General features: G+C 39.2%; 2 protein-coding genes across 2 annotated transcripts; both read left to right on the forward strand.

Annotated features, from left to right (window-relative positions):
- The first annotated feature begins 993 nt into the window (after nucleotides 1-993).
- LOC140926616 (histamine H2 receptor-like) lies at nucleotides 994-2,997 on the forward strand. The gene has a single exon (XM_073376338.1). It carries the CDS (start codon nucleotides 1,333-1,335, stop codon nucleotides 2,152-2,154), a length of 822 nt encoding a protein of 273 aa, XP_073232439.1. The 5' UTR covers nucleotides 994-1,332; the 3' UTR covers nucleotides 2,155-2,997.
- A 6,152-nt stretch (nucleotides 2,998-9,149) lies between these two features.
- Nucleotides 9,150-19,712, forward strand: LOC140926617 (transmembrane prolyl 4-hydroxylase-like). The gene is made up of 11 exons (XM_073376339.1): nucleotides 9,150-9,397; nucleotides 9,729-9,810; nucleotides 10,067-10,174; nucleotides 11,487-11,572; nucleotides 12,517-12,578; nucleotides 12,970-13,004; nucleotides 14,332-14,497; nucleotides 15,616-15,673; nucleotides 16,911-17,038; nucleotides 18,453-18,543; nucleotides 19,001-19,712. Exons 1-11 carry the CDS (start codon nucleotides 9,233-9,235, stop codon nucleotides 19,232-19,234), a joined length of 1,215 nt encoding a protein of 404 aa, XP_073232440.1. The 5' UTR covers nucleotides 9,150-9,232; the 3' UTR covers nucleotides 19,235-19,712.
- The last annotated feature ends 1,533 nt before the right edge of the window (nucleotides 19,713-21,245 follow it).

The raw sequence follows: 21,245 nt of genomic DNA on the forward strand, positions 1-21,245 counted from the left end.
CCTGCGTAGCAGGCGCTAGGAAATAAATGGGTGCAAGAGAGAACGGGCGGGCGCGATATTCTTGCGCCCATTTATTTCCTAGCGCTGCCACACAGGCTACCTTTCTCGTAGTCTGCTACACACTGTTGCGTGATGACACTAAAAACGACTGTGTACAGGTGTAGCAGACTACCTTTCTTGTGGCCGGATACAGAACAAAAGAAGCAAGGCTGATTTTACAGTCGGAAATATATATTTCTTTTACCAATATTTCGGAAGGCACGGCCTTCCTTCTTCAGGGTCTTACAGGGTCTTTCTCGTGGATGACTGTTCAGTTCACGTACGTTGGCGTATTTCGGTCTCTCAGCTATCCCTTTGGAAAATGAGGGACCTACACATGGTCTAGAAATTTCAGTTGCAACCTCTCTGAAAATAAGATGTGATTTGCCACATAGATGTCTACATGGCTATTTGTCAAGTTCCGTTATATTATCTTTCGGAATAGAGAGAAAGGGTGGAATAACTTCTTTTTTTGTTAAAGTTTGTTCTTGCATGAACGTCATGGGCAAAACTTATTTATTTGCTCTTTTTTGACAACGATTTGCCATATAAGAGTTTTCAGCCCACTGTTTTGGCATCAATTTATTAACTTAGCTGCTAAATTTTTCAAGGTGGCCATAAACATTTACGTAATTGTCGATTTTCTTGACAAGGTTGAGTCCGCCTTCTTGCTATTAAATAGTACTCACCTATCAGTCAGTTTTCTTGTTAGGCGGAGTTCTGTCAGTTTGGTAAAGCGCATGCCGGGCATTAATGAAATGTATGTTAATTGTTTTAAACCGTGCCGCTTTTTTCTTTTCATCACAAAGGGCAGCTGCAAAATTTCCAAACTAATTTAAAGTTCCATTAACTAGAGTAACGTATATTTGTTTGCTTATGTCAAAAATCTTCTTACGTAGAATGTTATGTCATAAATAGGTGCTGGTAATTCATTATTTCATGCATGACCACATGAACACGAAAACAGAAAGGAAATTACTGTGAGCTGTAAAATCAATCAATCGTCTTTAGAAACCTTGAGGAGAGGTGAACAGTTCAATTCAAATATTTTCTTTAATGAGAGGAACTTCTGTATGCGTTTTGAACGTTGCCAGCTGACTGACAGAAGGTGCTGTTCGCTTGTTCATGATCAGTTTAACTTAATTTGAATATAATCTTTTTCATCCAGAAAGGAAAATTTTAATCGAAACAGGCTGTAAAAGCTTATGATTAGTAGTATGTATTTTGCGGCCACAGACATTCCTCCTGTTCATCAAAGTTTTTGCCCTTGTTCGTGCGGGGGGCTTGAGTAAGATGCAGAACCGCCGAATCATTGCCCTCGCTGTTTTAAACACTGTGCTCAGTATTTTTGGAAGTGTAATGAATTCATTGGTTGTGTTGGTCATCTTGACGAACAAGAATCTTCAAAAAGGATTGAATCTTTTGATTTTGAGCCTTGCCACGGCGGGTCTTCTGACCTGTGCCATAGCACAACCGATGTATGTGCACGCGATACTCTACTGTACGGACGAAGCTTCGATGTTTCAGCAAGCGTTAATTGTGGTTGCATTAATAACACTGCACGCTTTAACTTTAAACCTGGTGGCTATAACAATTCACAGGTGGAAAGCTCTATCGCGGCCATTTACACATCTCCTTCTTGTTTCAAGGAAACATGCCTCAATTGCAATTGGAGGGGTTTGGATACTGTCCATATTTATGGGCGTTTTCTTTGCCACCAAACCGGGAAAGCTCGTTGCGGCTTATGTTCACTTAGCGATGACCCTCGCTTGGATCGGAGGGTATATCAGGCTTTTCTGTTTGGTTAAAAAGCAGGGGAGCAAAATCGCCTCATTAGAGGGTTCACCGACGGCACAATTCCAAAAAGCAAGCATAAGATTCGAAAATGAAGCGGTGAAAACGTCGGCTATTCTGGTGGGCTTGTCACTGCTATGTTTCTTTCCTGACATAATATTCGACTTTATGGGACACGTTGATGAAATCAGAATGGCATGGGAGTTTACAGTTTTGTTTCTAAATTCGTCCTTAAATCCCTGCCTTTTCATCTGGCGGAGCCATCAATTTAGAGAGGTCCTTGCACAGAACTTTCGACATGTCTGGCGTGGGAGGAATTAAATGATGAAGAAACAGTTAATACTATACAGGGGCACCTAACGAGGATATAGTTCAAAACCACTTAACATAGCATTGTTGAACGTATTTTAGTATTTAAACGGTAGACATAGGCATATTTTTATCCCCTAAAAACTTTTCATCTGTTCAGATTTCCTAGCTGAAAGTCTAGTGATCCGAAAATTATAGGGATCAAAACTTACCTTTTCGAAAATTTCAGCCGGGAAAAGGCTCCCGAAAATTCTAGGTGGCCTTTTTTAGGGTAAAAATTCTTTAAAAATGGGTAATTATACCATTTTGTAGATGTTCGAAAATCCTAGGAGAGGCAGGCAAGCAAGAAATTTTACAATAAATGTTCCAAAAATTATAGATCTGAAATCGTCTTCCGAACAGATATTTTCCGAAAATTGCCGTTGGGTGCCCCTAACTATACTGCAATGTTCAATCATACAAGTTGTTTAATGACTGAATGACTTCGGTCTCTTTGTATATAATTAAAGTAGGCATTCTTGTTTCAATGGAAGAAGTTTTTCTACAATACTCGTCACATTAGTTGCGTCAGCAATGATATTTTCTGCCCCCCTCAATGTTGGTTTTTGCGAGTTGGCATCACAGAAGCAAAAAATACAACACTGGGAAGGAAGGAGCACAACTTTTTGTCGGAATATGGGTGCCGCACAGGGTCTCCCAACTTAATGTGACAAGAACGGGTACGTAAAGTTTGAGGTTCTACCTTCTAATAACCCCAGCTTGTCGTGGTCGATAACGTACAGTAAATGAAAGACATTTACAGTGGAACTTTAATAGAACGAGGTCCTCGATATAAAGAACGATTTTCTTTACCCCAATAATAGCGAAATATATGAAATAGAAACCTCTTTATAGGGAATAAATTTTGTCAGACCCTTTGTACTGTCGCAATTTGTAATAATCATGGCACTTTGTGATACCTGTCACAATTTGTAATAAACCGTGTCGCACTTTGTAATAAAAAAGCTGTCGCAATTTGTAATAACTGTCCATCGCACTTTGTAATATACTAAGCTGTCGCAATTTGTAATAATTCCATCACACTTTGTATTAATGTTTTGAGAGTGATTCAACTTACTTCGCCAACATTAATATAATTCCGAAATATGAATGGTACTTCGTAAACAAAGATGATGACGTCACGATCTGCAAGCACGTAACTTACAAAATTACTTTTGTAATTTATATCTGCGCTCATTCAAACCATTTAGCTTATTCACGGTCCTAAACATTTTTTTTAAAATTAATGTTGATTAGTTATCTGACGTACGAAATTCTGTATTTTTAAACCTTGCTATTGTACTAGAAAAAAAATGCACTTTTTATTTGAGTGTCAATGTATTTAGCACGAAATTACTAATTGGGGACACTATATTATACGTCTCCAACTGGAGACGGGAGCGCAATTTTACGTGGTCATCCGAGCCACGCGAAGGTCTAGCCTGTTGCAGTGCAAAGGGAGTACCTTCATTTCTCGGTTATTTTAAGACCCTGAGTATTGGTCTGGCCCCAGGAATCGAACCCGCCACTTCCCGCTCTGCAGTCAACACGCTCTACCGACTGAGCTAACACTGCCGCGGTTAGATGGTTTGCATGCAATGGTTCACGGCTGAGGGGCGTACTCGATCCCTTATCCCTTATATGGCCAATACGGGAATGTGCCGCTTGACAGAGCGTTGTCAGAGTACAGAATCTAGCTAGACACACTAGGCACAATCGAGCCATTATAAGCCCCCTACAACTGAGTTGAAATTAATTTGATTCATTATGATGTTTTGAAGCTTATTTAAAAACCGATAAATGCAAAACGTGTTTTAATCAGCCGGCTGCTCTCTTACCTTACAATTCCTAGAACCCAGTAAACCACAGCTATATCTTGTTTGTAGGATTTTTTTCTATTTCGGTTATATATAAGGCCTCACGGATACAACCCCTCCGATTAAAAGCCTTCCTAAAAACTCTTCCAATGATGTTTACGACCAGGGATTATCAGGGGGGACCACGGGAGATGAACAAACTCTCTCACTTGAAGTATATCGGAGAGCAATAGTTTTTAAAAGTCATGCATCCCTGTCAGTTTTATGTATCTTGTCGAAAAAGCTCGACAAATTCATATACCTTTTATATTCCATTAAGCGCCGTCCGATCGTCGATTTAACGTGGCAAGTGGGAACTAAATTGCCAGTAAACGCCGCACCCAATCAGAGGAACGCAGCGTTTATGGAAGGATCATAAAAAAACTCGGAACAACTTTCAAATATGTACCATCCAGTGAGACAGTTACGATTCTATCTCAGAGACTAGCTAACTTTTGACGCTTTCTGTTTTGAATAATATCATTAAGAAATGATTTATTGTAATTGCGGTCAGTGATTTTAGACATGTGGTTTTAAAATAAATGTTGCCCTCGGCATCAGCCCTAAAAACTGGATAAACGCCTCGGCGTTTATGATCGAGTACATATACGGTCACCACTGCATGCAACTGAGCGTGGTACTTGTAACTCATGTTGGGGTACATTAAGACAAACTTGGTATTCCTGTGGAAACGGTCAGTGGTAGATACCCTTTCACGAAAACGGTCTCTTTCAAAGCACCAGATGAAACTAAGAAAGGCTACAGTCACTACGTGATTTAATTGTCGGTTCTGTAGGCAGTATCTCAATACAAGGGGTATAGTTTGCTGATATAGTTCGTGAGACTGATGATTGCCTATGGCTTCCAGACTGCTTTAATCAGTCGAATGCTCAGCCGATTGCTCTAGGAAATAGGATACTTCATTCAATGTAAAACTTGTGTCCACTCTAGTTTCACGACATTTTTTTACTCTTAGCGCCGGCGTTGTTTACGGGCAAGTACTCCTCCTCGTCCTTGACTTGCCGGAGTTTAGCCTGAAATTCATCCGATTGGTTCGAGTCGTTTTCTCCTCTCAACAACGTCTGAATCGACCGGCCGTTAATGCCGTCCAGTGACGTCACTCACTACCCGAAAACCGGGTAGTGATTTTGATTGGTTGATTGTCTAAACATTCGCATAATTATGTATAATTATGAAAAATTTTAGCGGGATTGTCGCTTGATATTCAGCGGATCGCATCTCTGGCATTCCCTCTCGTGTAGTTCAAACATTTCGGTAAGCTTAATCTTTATCTTAAACAGCAAAATTGCCCTTGTCTTGGAAGCTGAAATGCTAAATTGAACTGCGAATGTAGAATCATTGCGGAGAGTCGGTAGGTTTTTCATGAGCCGCTGTTGTGGTTTCGGCGGCCGGGATTTTGTTCACGCGAAGTTTTATTGAGGGAGTAATAACGACTCGAAGTAATCGGATGAAATTCAGGCTAGCCGGAGTTTTCATTGCTTGAAACTGTTCGGGATCCATAAAACTAGACTGCAGAACTGTCAATTTTTTTCTCAAAACAGGCTTTTCAAGGCGTGAAGCATTGGTGTGAGATTTTCGCAAGATGCGCACTAACACACTTTCCGTTTTCACCCGCCCTCCAAGACTTTTGTTGACATTTTCACTGCTTCTTGACCGACGCAAAAATGAGGGTTGTCTTGAAGTCTTAGCTACCCCAAAATTTGTTTGTTTGCTCTTCTTCAGCAATGATTTTCTAGAAGTCATTTTCCCATTGTTTGAATGTCAATTAAGCATCGTGTCTGCTAAATTGTTCAAGATGACCATTAAACTTTTCTTTTTGTCAAATCATGACATAATTTCGTTGACAGTGAGTCCTCTTCCTGGATGTCTTGCTAATGCCCACCTACCACTCGATTTCTTTTATCTTTTTCAAAGTTAAACGAAGTTGCCTTTTCTCGTTAATTATGCCGTGTTTGTTCTACTTAGCACAAAACGCAGCTGCAAAATTTCTCAAACCAATTTTAATTTTTAGTCACCAAAGTGTGCATATTTGTTCTTTTCATGTCAAAGCTCTCTTTACTTTTCAAATAATATGAGTACTACAATGAACACTTCATTTTTTTTTTACTTGCGATCACGATAACTCGACAACAGAAACAGAGTTGATTTTGACCATCGATAAAATTACTGGTCGTTCGCAACAATTAGGTGAGGGGTTAACAGTTCAATTCAAATCTAGGCCACAGTGCAATAAATTGGAATACGCTTCAGCTTCCCGTTGCCAAATTGAAAATAAAGAAAGCAATTCTCTTATTTGCGTAATTCAGGTAGAATTAAATTGAATTGCAAGATTTGTTTTATCTGGTGAGGAAATTAGAAATCCAAGCAGTAATTATAACTTTTAATACCTGAAAACGTCAAAGATATTCAAAAGATATATCTCGCAGCCTGCCCAGTTCGTATTTGGTCGCGTCTATCTTTTCTAAAACAAGATGCAGAAAAGCCGAGTCATTGCCCTCGCTTCTTTGAACTTGCTACTCAGTATTTTTGGAACTGTAATGAATTCATTGGTCGCGTTTGTCATCATGAAAAACAAAAACCTTCAGAAAGGATTGAATCTGTTAATTTTGAGCCTTGCCACGGCAGATCTTCTGAACTGTGCCATATCACAACCGATGTACATACACGCGATTCTATACTGTACTGACGAAGCTTCGACGTTTCAGCTAGTGTTAATAGTGATCGCACTAATAACACTGCACGCTTCGACTGCAAACTTAGTGGTTTTAACACTTTACAGGTGGAGAGCTCTCTCACTGCGATTTGCTCACCATCGTCTTCTGTCAAAGAAACAGGTCCTCATTGCGATTACTGTGGTTTGGTTGCTGTCTATATGTGCGGGCGTTTTCTTCGCCACGACGTTGGGAAAACTCGTCTCGCCTTATCTTCACTTGGCAATGATATTGACTTGGGTTGCAGGGTATATCGGGCTTTTTCGTTTGGTTCAAAAACGTAAGAGAAAAATTGCCTCGTTGGAGGGCTCACCAACGTCACAATTCCAAACAGCTAGCTTGGAGTATGAGAACGAAGCGGTGAAGACGTCAGCTATTTTAGTGGGCTCGTCGTTAATATGTTTCCTTCCTGACTTAACATTCGAATTTATGGGACACGCTGATGAGAACAGAATGGCTTGGGTATTTACCGTTTTGTTTTTGAGCTCGTGCTTAAATCCCTGTCTTTTTATCTGGCGTAGCCATCATTTTAGGGCAGCTCTCGGAAAGGCCTTTCACCATTTTCCGCGAGACCAGAAATAATAATGACGAAATAAAACTGTTTCGTAGTGTTTAATTATACACTAGTTCTTTAAATTACTGATTTGCGAAAGTATTTCAATTTCAGTTTACCTTATAATTCATAAATGGGTTCAGGCATCCACTAATAAAAGAAGTTCTAACGCCGAATTTTTATTCCCATAATGATCGGAGGGTTTCAGAGTCTCTGATATTCCAAGATGGAATATTCTTTGAAAAGATATTCAAATGTTGTAAAGAATTATTCAGAATCCGCCTGAGACAACAATCCTTTCCGTCAGTGGTTTGCAAGTAAATGCACACAGACTACTCGATGGCGGCTTGTTTATCTGCCCCTTAACCATCAACTAAAAACTAGCCTGTTTCAGGTGTTCAGAGGGTGTGTGTGTGGGAAGGGGGGCGGCGAGTGGAAGTCCAGCCCCATTCCCGTTTTTAGACGGAGTACGGGTGTACTTGGGTATGATCGATGATGTCGTCGACTAATATAACCTTCGCTCGGGACAGAGGTTATTAGGGACCTTACCAGAAGCTAAGACACCAATTAAAATGTCACAAAGAAATAAACTTTGTGTTCTTTCAAACTTTTTTGGGATGATTCCAAGTCGCCCAGTTACTTTGAAGGAGCGGGATTTGGTTGGAGCTGAAGGAAGGGTCTCAATTCAGAAAGAGATAGTAGTAAAATTTTTCACCTTCAATTGCGGTTCTTGTTCTCAAGGACCTCTAGTAAACGTAAAATTCATAGACATTTCAGACATTTCATGTCGTAGTTGGACGGTTAAGTAATTTACAAATTTACACGCGTAGAGTTGTTGTTTTGCTTCAAAGATGTAAACGTAATGTAGCCAGTGTTTAACAAAACCGCGTTCTAAGTCAATTTCAATTTGCCAAACGATTTTATCTAAACATCATTTACTGTGAAAAGTTTTATGAAAGCATATAGAGAAGACTAGAAAAGTATTTATCTTCTTAAAACAACCCACCAAAGAAGAGATCTGGAGTTTCAAAGATTCGTTAAATATTTGGCACTATGTGTTTTAGCCGTTCCCGTTTCCGTTGTAGTTTCGTAAGGTATTGGATATGCTCTTGTCTTTCTGTGCAGGAGACAACAGACTTATACCCCTTTGATTAATGGCTTCTTCAAAAGGTTAGACATTCTAGTCCGTCTCGGACAGGAGCCGGGTAATCGCCTCCTCTCTCAGATAAGGATGATAAACTTTAAACTGTTGATACGGGACCCTACCTCGTCCCCAGGGCTTTTCTCTCAAAAAATGGGTGGGGCCCCACCCATTTTTTAAGGGAAAAGCCCTGGGGACGAGGTTGGGTCACGTATCACACACCTTGGGCCACACACAGTTCGTAAAATATTCCCTTGTGTGGTTGTCTAATCTCAATTCACCTTTACATAGGGGACACTTATAATTCATTTTTCCTCGATTCCCTCATTGCAAACCATGTGCACCTGGCTAAAGATAGCCTCCCACGCAAACGTTCTTAGGGGTTCGTCAGGAATGATTGCGTGACGAACCCGTAAGAACGTCTGCGTGGGAGGAGGGTAGGCTAAAGACCTCAACCAGTGTTTTAAATTATCCCTGAAAAGTCCAGAGGGGAGTGGATAATGTGATTATTTCCATGTTTTAATTTACAGTTTACGACTTCCGGATCGATACACACTGTCCCAGAAGACCCTGGGGACGAGGTTCTAATCTTGTACCCAGATCTCACTCTGTTTTACCTTTTCCTTTGGCCGTGGGAGACCTGAGTACGAGATTAGTTGGAACGCCTGTCAAATATCCTGCAAAAACTTGTTTCAAGCAGTAGCTGTCTTTCTTTATTCCTCCGTTATCATGAGATTTATTTATTGGTACTGTTGTTTGATTCAAAGCGATGTGTCAGCCCTGGCTGGTGATATTTACCTTATTTGTCAGTGCGATCTGGCAAGGTGTTTTTATTCTGGCCTTTGATGGCAGCCGAGAAACTGAAACCTGCTCCGCGCCGAACCAGCCATGCAATGCGCCATATCCGAAACTTAGAAGACTTAATGGTGTACAGGTAAGATGGAATATCTCCTTCAAGGACTTTAACCTTCCTCAATACAGCCTGCTACTGAACGTGTTATTTGTCCTTACTATATCCCCCCTTTTTTCCTGTATCTTAAATTCAGTGTGCTTTTAAAAATCCTGATAAATCTTTCCATGCAATCTCTCTGTAAGCCAATTGTAAGTCTTAATTTAAGTGTTGCGATGTGAATCTAAGGTATGAAAGCTTTATATAACAAATTATATGATAAGCCATTAAACAATTTCAAAAAATAATTTTTAGGCTGCTTTAAGTTCTCAAGTTTGTTTGTTTGTATTTTTCTTTAAAATATCACATCTGTCAGGTTGGCCATGTACAGAACGTCACATTCACTGATGGCAGGATCCGACAGTTAATTACTAAAAGCTTGAGACCACTTCTTTTTGGTGAGAAAGGAATTTTGGAAAGATATATTTTACTCTTAAAATATTCATCAATTTCAAAAGGCCAGTAACTCTTTAATATAGAAAAACAAGAACATGTAGCTATTTTTCATTGGTTTATTCAAATTGAAAAATAGTCCTCAGGTAATACCCTTCCCAAAATGATGCCTCCTACTTAAGCTTTTGTTTGGTTTCCTCAATATGTGACAATTTTTTTTTAATCTGCCACTTCAAATACTTTTATGCTATTTTCCACTAGAAATACCCAACTTTTTAAGTGCAGAGGAATGTGAACATATAATAAAACTCGCTGGCAAGATGGGTTTGTATGAAAGTACTACTTTGCCAGAAATCGAAGACCAAAAAGGTGAGGTTATTAACAGTATTAATTTAAACATCCCTGAAAATATTGATACCTCTTCTTAAATGGCAGGGTTTACACAGTAGATTGAAAAGTCCTTGAATTTAAGGGGAAATCCTTGAAAAGTCCTTAAATTTCTAAGCAAGTCCTTGAAAAGTCCTTGATTTTTCTTCAGCTTTGAATGTAGTGGCCTGGAAAGTGTTTTTTAATGCATTTTGGCTGTTGAAGACAGAAAGTAAATCATAGCTCAGATGGTGATTTGCATAAACTATCAATTTAAGATATTAAGTGAACTGAAAAATGTAGAGAAGCTGGCTGAGCAAACAGTTCAAGCCTTTAAGTCCTGTTAGAATGAACTAGGAATGTGCATTTTTGGACAATCCGTGAAACTACATTCCTGGTAAGTGGTCCTTGAAAATCGAATGTGGTGCTTGAAAAGTCTTAAAAAGATGGTTGCATTTTTTGTATGAACCCTGACTGGGGTTTCTTTGATTAAACTCCCTACCCACCCCCTCAGGTCCTTTTAGCTTCTAACTCAAGATTAATTTTGCTGTGGATATGTTACAGGTTTAAATTAAATTCAAGTTAAAGTTTTTTTTTTATCCTAGGTTGACTCACAATTTCCTTTATCTCCTAGTCCTAATAATATTCAAGAATCAGGGCTAGGAATTAAAGGAAATTGAGAGTCGACCTAGGTTAAATCAAAATTAACTTGAAATCAAATTTGACCTGTAACATATACAAATTAACCATTGTTGCTCTGTAGAATAGTCTCAACATGCTGTACTAAACAGCTGTAAAAGGGTAGGCTGTGACAGTAGCAAATTTTGCATGTTTAGTGCTGCTATGGAAAATTCTTTCACATTAGTAATAATATTTCTGATGTCACAATTCTTTACTCTATGAGTAAAATAACATTGTAAGACCATCAGACCTAATGTACTAGAAATCCTCTATTAAGCCCCTTTCAAATAAATAAGGTCCTTTTTAAAAGAAGAATGCTGAAGGCCCCTTCTTAAGCCTTCCCAGCTCCCTATGTTTAATTTTACATACAGTTAAAAGAGAAAGACTGCATGTTTAAGTGATGGTTCTTCCTCAATTTCGGCCATGCCAAGCATCACTGTGTTTCATCAACCACACTGTTTTGCTATAAACCTGAGTATTTCCCTCTGTCTGAACATTCTTCACTTCCTGGGGTCCTCAAAGTTGCTTGAAAAAAAGTTAAGGGTCATTGTGGTATTCTTAAAATTGATGAATACCACAACGACACTTAACCTTGATGAAGAAGGTTAATGGTATCTAACACTGAAACTTGTAGCTTCAACTGAAGCAGAATTAAAAGAAGACTGTGAAGAGCTACTTGCAGCTGATGAAAACAATGATGGCAAGATTTCTTCATCAGAGGTATGATAAGTAATTATTTTCCAGGATAATAATATTTGTTATATTTAATATAATACAAACAAGGACTTTCACTTATAACATAACATGAGTCCATGCTGTAAACTATTTTTTGCTTTTTCTTGTCTCTGGAAATTAGAATGAATTTTTAACAAAAGAATAAAAAAAAATTGATACAATCTTTTTGCATGACAATTATGATTGTTAATTAGAAGTGATTTTATCAATTTAAAGTTTTTATCACAAACAAAGAATATGTGAATTAGATACTTTAATGCAATGTTTAATGCAAAAAATTACATTTTTATGGTATTTGATATGTCTGATTATATGATCTGCCTCTTTCATCAAATCAGTGTTTGCCCATCATGTGACCTCAAGTGTTTTTGCAGGGATATACAGCTAAACTAAACAATAAGTAACCTTTAACTTGTTTCTAACTGTCTCTTTCAATCATGTGAATTTTTTACTTCCCACACCAGGCAGTGTCAATAAAAATATTATGATTTTATAATGATGGGCCTCTATATGGCTATTTATTTTGTCATGCATATTCTATCAAGTCCTCGGTTTTTCAGGCAGAATTGTCGCACATCAAGGATTGTTTTGCATGGTAATGTTACTGGCAAACTCAGTGCAAACATCACTGTGACAAAACAAACATGCAACTCAAAGAAGTAACAGGTCTAATAAGCAAAACAAAAACTGTGAAAATGCATGTCACTTTTTGGAAGGTTTCTTTGCCGTCATTGCACAACTAACATTGTCAAACTTGATTGGAATGGTTAAGTGATTGGGCCTTAATCTCTAAGATCGTCACTCATGCATCAATAGTGATCATTAGGATTTTGATTTCGTCGGAAATACCCATACAATCAGGCTCTATAATGATATTGTATTGTGTGTTAAGATATATATAGTTAACAGACAGTGACCATCACTTTCAGGTGAGAAAATCTTTAAACGAGACAGATGGCATTTTAGTAACAGTTCAAGAGATTGATTTGATGTAAGTAATTTTGAATAATTCAATAACATAGAACTAGTTAAAATGTTGTTTGAAAATTGCTTTTTTTAAGTCCTACTGCAGTCTACAGCGTGCAAAGAAAGAAGTGTCCGATAGCCCAGGGTTAGTGGATTTTGCTATTGGGCTAGTGAATTTCTGTTTTTAATGAATTCTGTTTGTAATGTTTTTTGAGGAATTCTAAAAAATATTATAACAGAAGAACTGTGAAATCAATTCTGCTAGTCAAAAGTTTTTGGGGCTAGTTGAAATGACATCTGGGCTAGTAAATGCTAGCTTCAGCCTACCCAAATGGCAAGCTGTAAAAATGATTTTCTTTGCACCCTGAGTCTGATAATAATTGATGAGCAAATTTTGGCTTACTTTGTTTTATCAGGTTAAGGGAAATAAACTTTGATAAAGATGGAGATGGTATGTTGATACAATAACTTTTTAATTTTGCATGGCAGATAGCTAGCAGACATAACTAGGGTATAGAATGGTAAATTTGGGACTTTGCAAGACTGCGAGACCCCGCTTTCAAAATTTGAGACCAAATCTTGAAAAAATTTGAGACTCCGAGACACAAAATCACCTGAAAACAAGACTTCAAGACCCATCACCAACACTTCAGAGATTTCGAGATCTGGCCAAAATTATCCGAGACCCGTGCTTTTGGAGGAACCATTCTACACCCCTATATCTTTGCAGTTGATTGCTGTTACAGGTCGCAGGTCACAAGTGCAAGTCACTGTTCTATCGATCTATCGGATCATGCTTAGGGCTAGCAGACACAGTTAGTGTTGTTTATTTACCGTAGCGCGGTCACCTGTACTGTAACCTGCGCTTGCGACCTGTGACCTGCATTTGAACTGCCATTTATTTTTGTCTCTAATAGGTATCAGTATTTACAGATTAAAACAATAGTTTTATAGCCACTTTCAAATCTGACTACCACTGAGTATGAAATTGAGTGCAAGTATGACTTTGGAGTCTTGAGTTCATTATATCCCCCAGTCTATAACTTTTTCCCTTTGTTGACTAACAAGCTCATAAATAACGTTTATGGATAGGGTCAGCCTGTGTACAGATGCCCCCTTCCCTCCAAAAAAATAAGAGAGAGTCTCTCTCCCCGGAAGGGGGCATCTGTACACAGTCTAGGATAGGGTGTGCTTAACTTAGGCACAGGATCCTGGTTTAAAAACCTGTACACTCCAATCTAAAGGTCCCTACTATGTGGTTTTAATACATAAACAGGAGTGTTTTGTACTTTACAAAACACAAACCACAAGTATAAACAAGAGAAGTCTGATAGCCCGTTCCGGGGGTGTACAGTGCAAAGAGATGTGAGCCGGAAAAACTCCTTCTTTCCTCTCCCTCTTGTCCGCCTTATTTTTTTCCCGTTCTCTGACTAGATGGGCCGCACCCTACTACCTGAATCCCTGGAATAGGCTTGAAGTCTGAAGGAGATATGGGTGCATTTGTTGTTGCCATTCTGTCATTCTAGGCTCCATTCAGTCTCAACCACATGTACATCATTCGCACAAGATAAATGTGAACAAATCAGTCACTGAAGTGTCTTTTGATAAACTGAGCTGGCCATTAGTCTCCTTTGCAGCTGTTCTTTGTGTTTTCATGCAGTGCTGCAACTTTGGAGCATTGCATGACAACACAAAAAATGGCTTCACAGGAGACTATAGATAACCATAGGTTCTTTTCAATTTGATCTTATCATTCTTTTACTGTTCATTTCTACAAGGTGAGATAAGTTTGACTGAATGCATGGAGGGTGACCATGCAGTGCTTGAACGGTACATGAAAAAACTGGAAAATAATCATCCACGATACCGAACCAGACTTAGCCAACAGACATGGCTGACGATGACTGGAAGCAAGGATGCAGTGTTGAGGGATATACAAGAAAGGCATGGACACACATCTTTAGTTTGATTGTTGTGTAAGCCCCTAAACTACCGGAGTGTACGAACATATGTATTGTTTCAATTCCAAATGAGTAAGAATGAAAAAGAAATAGTTTGATGCTAATTCAAAATGGATTTTAAGAAATCTTTTTTGTTGCTGTACTAATCTAAGTAATGATGACTTAATTTCTTAAAGGCCGGGTCTGAGAATGGGTATGGATTTTAGAGGCCAGGTTTGAAAATGGGTGTGAAAAATGACATTTTTTGGTCTGAAATAGGGTCAGGATTTGGAGAACTGGGCAGCACACTTTTGAGTCTGTGGACGAAATCGTATGATGTGACCATTTAAATGAAAGCACTCTTCCTGTACTTACACATGGTGCTATTTATTTTTCAAAATTTCACAAAATGAAATTTGGAAATTTGGCTAAAATTTGCTTTTGGTAAAATTTGGCAGTGAAAGGGTTAAAGAGGTATCATCTTGAGTAGATGCCCATAAAAAGGAGTTGACTGTTAACTCTGCAGTAGTTAGGGAGCAATGGTGGCAAAATGATGAGACCTGGGCCACTCGCCTCCCACTGATGTGGCCTGGGTTCAAATCCTGTCATCACTTAACGTGGGTTGAGTCTGTGGTTGGTTCTCTCCCTTGCTGCTCCAAGAGGCTTTTCTCTGGATACTCCGGTTTTCCCCTCTCCTCAAAAACCAACATTTCCAAATAACTAATTCTCAGGTTTTTCTTGATAATGTTTTTGTTATTACTCTATGACTTTTGCATGCATTAGTCATGGCTGTTCACACTGGCTACTGCTGGTTGCTACCAGTGTCTTAGTCATGTCTATTATTTTGTGTGTTTATGAGCGTCCCTATAAGACAGTATGTAATACTACTTTTCTGTGATATATGAATTTCTGCTATGTGCTGTCTAGGCGATGAGAATTTAGGCTGCGAGTTGTCATTGATTTTCATTGTAAGTTTTAGATATGTAGATTAATTATTCATATACTGCCTGACAGCAAAAATTTTACATATTATTATTTTGGTGAATATCAGTATGTGTTGGAATACTGTCTTACCAGCTGCAAAAAATAACTTTTTGATTAATTTGTCACATTTCGTTTTAGAGTGATACAGTTGACCAAATTACCAAGGGTATTTGTGGAGCGCAGTGAAGAGTTGCAGGTAAGCTGTGACTTCCCTTACAGCCCCTGGGCTGGCAAAGGTCGGGCTCATTTTTGAACAAAAAATTCAGTGTCCATTGTTGTGCGAGGTAAAAAATAATGGTCTATTATTTGCGGTTAAAAACTGTCCTAATATGTGTTCAAACGGCCTTTTTTGGCAGATAGTTGGGAGCTTGAGCGATCACGACCATCGACGACTACAGACCTGTCTCCCTTACGTGTGCGATCTGTAAAGTTATGGAGCATGTTATATACCATCATGTTTTTGGACATCTTAGCCACTATAACATTCTGAATAGCTTGCGTAGTAAGCGTTTCTGTGCGGTTTAGGAGCAAAGAACGAGAAAAAAGAGTCAAAGACCGCGCGAAAAATGGCTCGTTTAATTTCTCGCGCGATCAAAACCGAAAATCCCCTTCCACGGTCTCTTTTTGCTCCGAAACCAAACGGAAACGCTTGTTACGCAGGCTACATTCTGAAGGACTAATTTCAGGGCTGTCGTTAAGAGCCGGGGGCCGGGGATTTCCCCAGCTACTACGAACGTGGTCCTTGGCTACTTTCAAAGTGAATAGAAGAAAAATGGAACCAAAAGAAATCCTTGGTGTTTGATTCCCTGCCTACTTTTGTATTCACCTGGCAACTTAAAATCTTAGTGACAACCCTTAATTGACAGAAACTCAATAGTATAGAGGCTGTAGAGGGTAAGGCGGCCCGCTTCTTCAAGAACTGCTGCAATAGAGAACCGAGGACAGTGACTCGTTTGATCCAGGAAATTAACTGGGAGCCTTTACAGATGAGACCAGAAAGAGCGAAGCTGATGCTGTTCTTCAAGATATCCCAATGCCATCATATGTCGAGCCACTACGTTACTGCAGAACCCGTCAGTACCATCCTGCGAGATACATTGCTGTGAACTTTTGCACTAACGCCGAAGTACAAGGGGAGTTTCTTCCCCGCCACGATAAACTTGTGGAAGTGCCTACCTCCTGAAGTGATTACTCAGTCAAACATCAAGGCTTCAAGGCTGGCCTGGAAAATTTTTATATGAATTGATTTACTGATTTAGTTTCTTAATTTTTTTAACACTTTCTTGTATATTTTTTTTATTTTGCATTATTATTATTACTGTGGATAATATGAATAATGCAAACGTAAACGTCTAGCACTTGAATGCGTCTTTTTAAGCTTCATATTCCAACTCGCTCAACTGTAGGTTAACATCACTACTGCTGTTTTTCAGGTTGTACAGTATGGAATCCATGGCCATTATCACGCGCATTATGACTCGTCACGGGATAATAATGCTTCTATCAGGATATGTTGCAGAAATGCAGGAGGAGGAAACGACACAAATTGCAGCTTGTGTCGGTAAAGAAGATTTTCTCTTACACTGTCTTGTCGAGAGAGGCACATATGTCCGGGTTTGCGCGCAGGTGAAAAAAAAAATGCGAAATTTGCAAATAATTGGAAATTTTGCCAAGTCAGGAGGAAGAGAGGGTAATGAGTTCCTAGTTTGTACACTAGAACAGCTTTCTCAACCCATTCACAACCAAGCGCGGGAAATTGTGCGATCAGCTATAAAAGTCGGCAAAATATTGTTAAAAGGGCAGGAAAAGATGTAATATGTACGGATGTCAATCAATAGGCCATTTCCGTATTCCACCGGGCCTCTGTTTCAAAACGAGGTTAAGTGCTCAGCCTTTGATATGGAAATGATTTTTCATTCTCATGCAAATAAAACTCATTTCCACAAGAAAGGTTGTGCACTTGGCCTCATTTTGAAAGTGAGGGTTTTTGGAACTTGGAAGTGGCTTTTTTATTTCCATACGCGACCTTGAAGGGAAATATAAGGAAGCTTAAGCAACGGCGACTTCAACGAGAACGGCAAAAAAGCAATAGGCTTTGATTGGCAAAACAACAACTCTGCACGTGCATCACGCATCTAGTTTTGCGCTTTTCTTCGCCGTCACTGTACAACTACGACGTGAAAGTACTTAATTTCACGTTTTGTGGAGGACGTGAACACAAGACGACGACTTTCTTTCGATACAGTATTTTAGAATTCAACTCCAGAAAAAAATGCCAACAATTGTACGAATTGAACGAGATGGAATAAACGCGATAAAGTTTGAAGCAGCGCGAATTCACTTTTTAAGTGACGTTTTCGTAGCCGTTGCCGTACGTCGTCGTTGCTTAAGCTCCCTAATAGAAGGTCTGTGAACAGGTAGCCTGTTCCAGGAGTCCAGACTGGGGACGACACAAAGAGTTGTGAGTAGGAAAAACAGCAAGGGGTGGCTGACTTAGCACCGCACACCACCATCTGAAGGCCTGGAATAGACTATTGAAGAGACTAAATAAGCGAATGGTCAACAAAAAACTATGAACAAAAGTGCCATCTCGTGGTTTGAGTTCCTCTAGATCTCCTCCAGTAAAGAGGCTGTCGGCTTGGCGCTACACGTCCTGTTACATGCCTTTCTGGGTGGAGTGTTTGCAGCACGATTGATTATAGTAAAGGCCACGTGACCACTAATCAGCCAATAGGCAATTTCCGAGTTCCAAAACTTTCACTTTCAATGCGAGGTTAATTGCAAAACCTTTTTTATAAAAAGGAGTTTTATTTTCATGCGAAAACTGAAAATCATTTTCATTTCAATGGCTTTACACTTGGCATTGCTTTAAAACAGAGGCTAGGGGAAACTCGGAAATGGCTTACAACAGTCGCAGTAATAAACTTAGTAAAGATTGCTTTCGCGTTTGTGCCAAAAACTAATTCTTCTTTCAGGTTTCTGACGATATTGTATTACCTCAACGATGTTCCCCGTGGCGGCGAGACGGCTTTTCCTGTCGCTGATAAAGAGATTTTCGACCAAACGGTGAGAAACGCGATCCGCAAAACTTATAGAATTCGTTTAAACACTAGACGAAAGCTGTGTTTTTCCACGTCACACCTCTTCAACCAGCTTATCTATCCTTTCCCTGTCTACTCTTTTTCCTTCTTCCCACAATATTGAGCTCTGGGCTCAGTTGTTAGATGACCGAGTGATTAGGGCTCGCCCGGGGTGAAAATTTTAACCCGGATTTCATTTTCTTTTTCAACATATGTGACGAGGTTTGTGGGCAGGCGTTCCAACCTATGAAATAATTGCTTTGAGTAGAATTTTGAGCAGTATTTCCAAGCTTTTGACTTTTTTATGCAACCGTCCTTTATTTTATGCACTTGTTCATGTTCACAGTCAATCAGTAGGCCCTCCGTTCTTTCATTCATTTAGTTGCTCATTCATTCACCTGTCTGTTCATCAAGTAAATCGTTTTTCCGTTCATCTCTTACAGGAGTTCCATGAAAAGGATTTGTCAAATTTAAGCACTCACTGCTATGATGCGAATATAGTGGTTCGTCCCACTAGAGGTACAGCGATCATGTGGTACAATCACGTGGTCGATAACGTGACTGGTTTGTTGGGAGCGCAAGACGAGCGTTCTTTACATGGCGGATGCGATGTTCTGGAGGGTCACAAGTGGATTGCAAATAACTGGATAAATGCGCCATTCAAATGGACAGATTAGAGATATTAGAGACTTTATGATTCTAAGACGAGAGCGAATACGAGTACGAAATTTTTCAATACAAGAAGTGCGCGCGCGTTAACCAAGGTCATTTGGCGGGTAAACGTAATAGCCGTCGTCATTCTACTGCAAGTTTTAGCGAGAATGTCGTAGTTGCGAAAACAAGTTATTAAATCTTAAAGTTTTGTCATTTTGCCATCAGGAGGGGGCTTAACCTCCTTCATTGAAGATAACAGTGCTAACTTTTCTGGTGAATCAAAAATACGATGAAGTTTTCTGGGGTCTCGATTTTTTGAGAATACGCCAAAAATCTTTCAGGCAAATCTCTCACTCATAGTCGTTCTCGGTCGCGAATCTAAAGGTCTCGATTTAGATTCGAGGACGAGGACTTGAATTAAAGTATTTTCGCGTATTCTCTCAAAAAATCGATACCCAGGAAAACTTTATTGTACTTTCCTGACCAGAAAGGTTATTTGAATTGAAGCCGGGAGGTTAAGCCTTCTCCTGATAGCATAATTTCATAGCTTCTTAGATTTGGTAACTTATTTTCGTCACAACGACGTTTTCACTAAAACTCGTAGTAGAATGACGGCGGCTAATGCATTTTCCCGTCAAAATGACTCTGGTTCACGTGTTAGAAGTACTAAGTAGCCTTACTAAGTATTGAGAAAATCTCATTTTCTTGGCTGTCCTTGTTTTTCCGTTCGTACAGAACCACTTCTTAGAGCTGCAACGGTACTTTATTAAAGTTTTTTGATGTCCAGCATTGCGGTCAAAACTTGGCAAAACATTAGACTTCGAGTAGTCCCCCATTTTCCTCAGGGATAGTAGAGCAAGCGAAAAGCGAGCGGGCGTGAAAATCACCCCACGCGAGAAAAGGCGACACGCCTCGTGTAGCCTTTTCTCGCGTGGGGTAATTTTCCCTCGCGCTCGCGTTTCGCCTGCTCTACTTTCCCTGAGGAAAAATGGGGCACTGACTCGTAGTCTACAAAACATCAACTTTTGAAACATCATGTGAACTTAAAAGTTTTCTGGTCACGAGGTCATCTCTGCCGTCTACTTGGTTTATCTTTTTATTGAAATCTCGTCAATTTCCTTATTATTATTATTTTTAAAAAATACTAACAAACGTACAGTTATTAATAGAATTGGATAAAACCCTTAGAGTAAGACTCATAAAGCCTAGAATAACAACGACAGAGGAGGATAAGGTTCAGTTGACGAAATAAGTTTTGCGACGTGGTGCGAAAAGTTTTTGCAGCGAGAATGTTCTGAGTGTTGTGAATGCCGACGAAGAACCAATCTCCAATTTGTTTTAGTTAGTTTGGGTACCATAAAGAAGCCGCAATTTGTAAGAATATAAAGTAGTGGATTCACGAAATGAAGCAATAAATATTTTTCCTTTCTTAATTTTTTAATGGCTGTAAAGCATAAAGACTCTTTTGTAAAGATAATGGACAATTACGGGATGATGTGTGTCAAGCAAAATGTCGTGATTATTTAGAGGGGAGCAGATCAATTACTTGCCGACGCCTCAGGCAGAGGCAATTAATTTATCTGCGAGACACTGATAAATCACAATATTATGCAAACCAAGTTCAATAATTGTGTTATAATTCAATCAGTGTGCTTGTTTTGTTGTATGCTATTCAGGGTTCGTATGGATTTTTGGATCCAAAATTCAAGACTTTTTCCAGACTTTTTTTCCAAAGCAATAATTTCTTTTTCCAGACTTGAGGTTATCAAATGGGTTATCAATATAGACCTTCAACAACGCTGGAACAAAGCTTTCTTTACGATTCACTGCAAACGCACGGTCGAGGTTGAATGAGATTTGACCAAAACGAAGAAACACACTTATAAAGCACTTGTTGTAGTTTTGAAAGAAACCTCGACTTTTTACCATTTTTCCAGACTTTTTCCAGGTCTGGAAAATTGCTGGGACTTTTTCAAGATTCAAGAATCTTTCTCAGTCACGGCCAATGTAAAATTAATTCCACGCTACGCTAGC

Source organism: Porites lutea, chromosome 2, assembly GCF_958299795.1.
Source record: "Porites lutea chromosome 2, jaPorLute2.1, whole genome shotgun sequence".
In the NCBI taxonomy this organism is placed as follows: Eukaryota; Metazoa; Cnidaria; class Anthozoa; order Scleractinia; family Poritidae; genus Porites; species Porites lutea.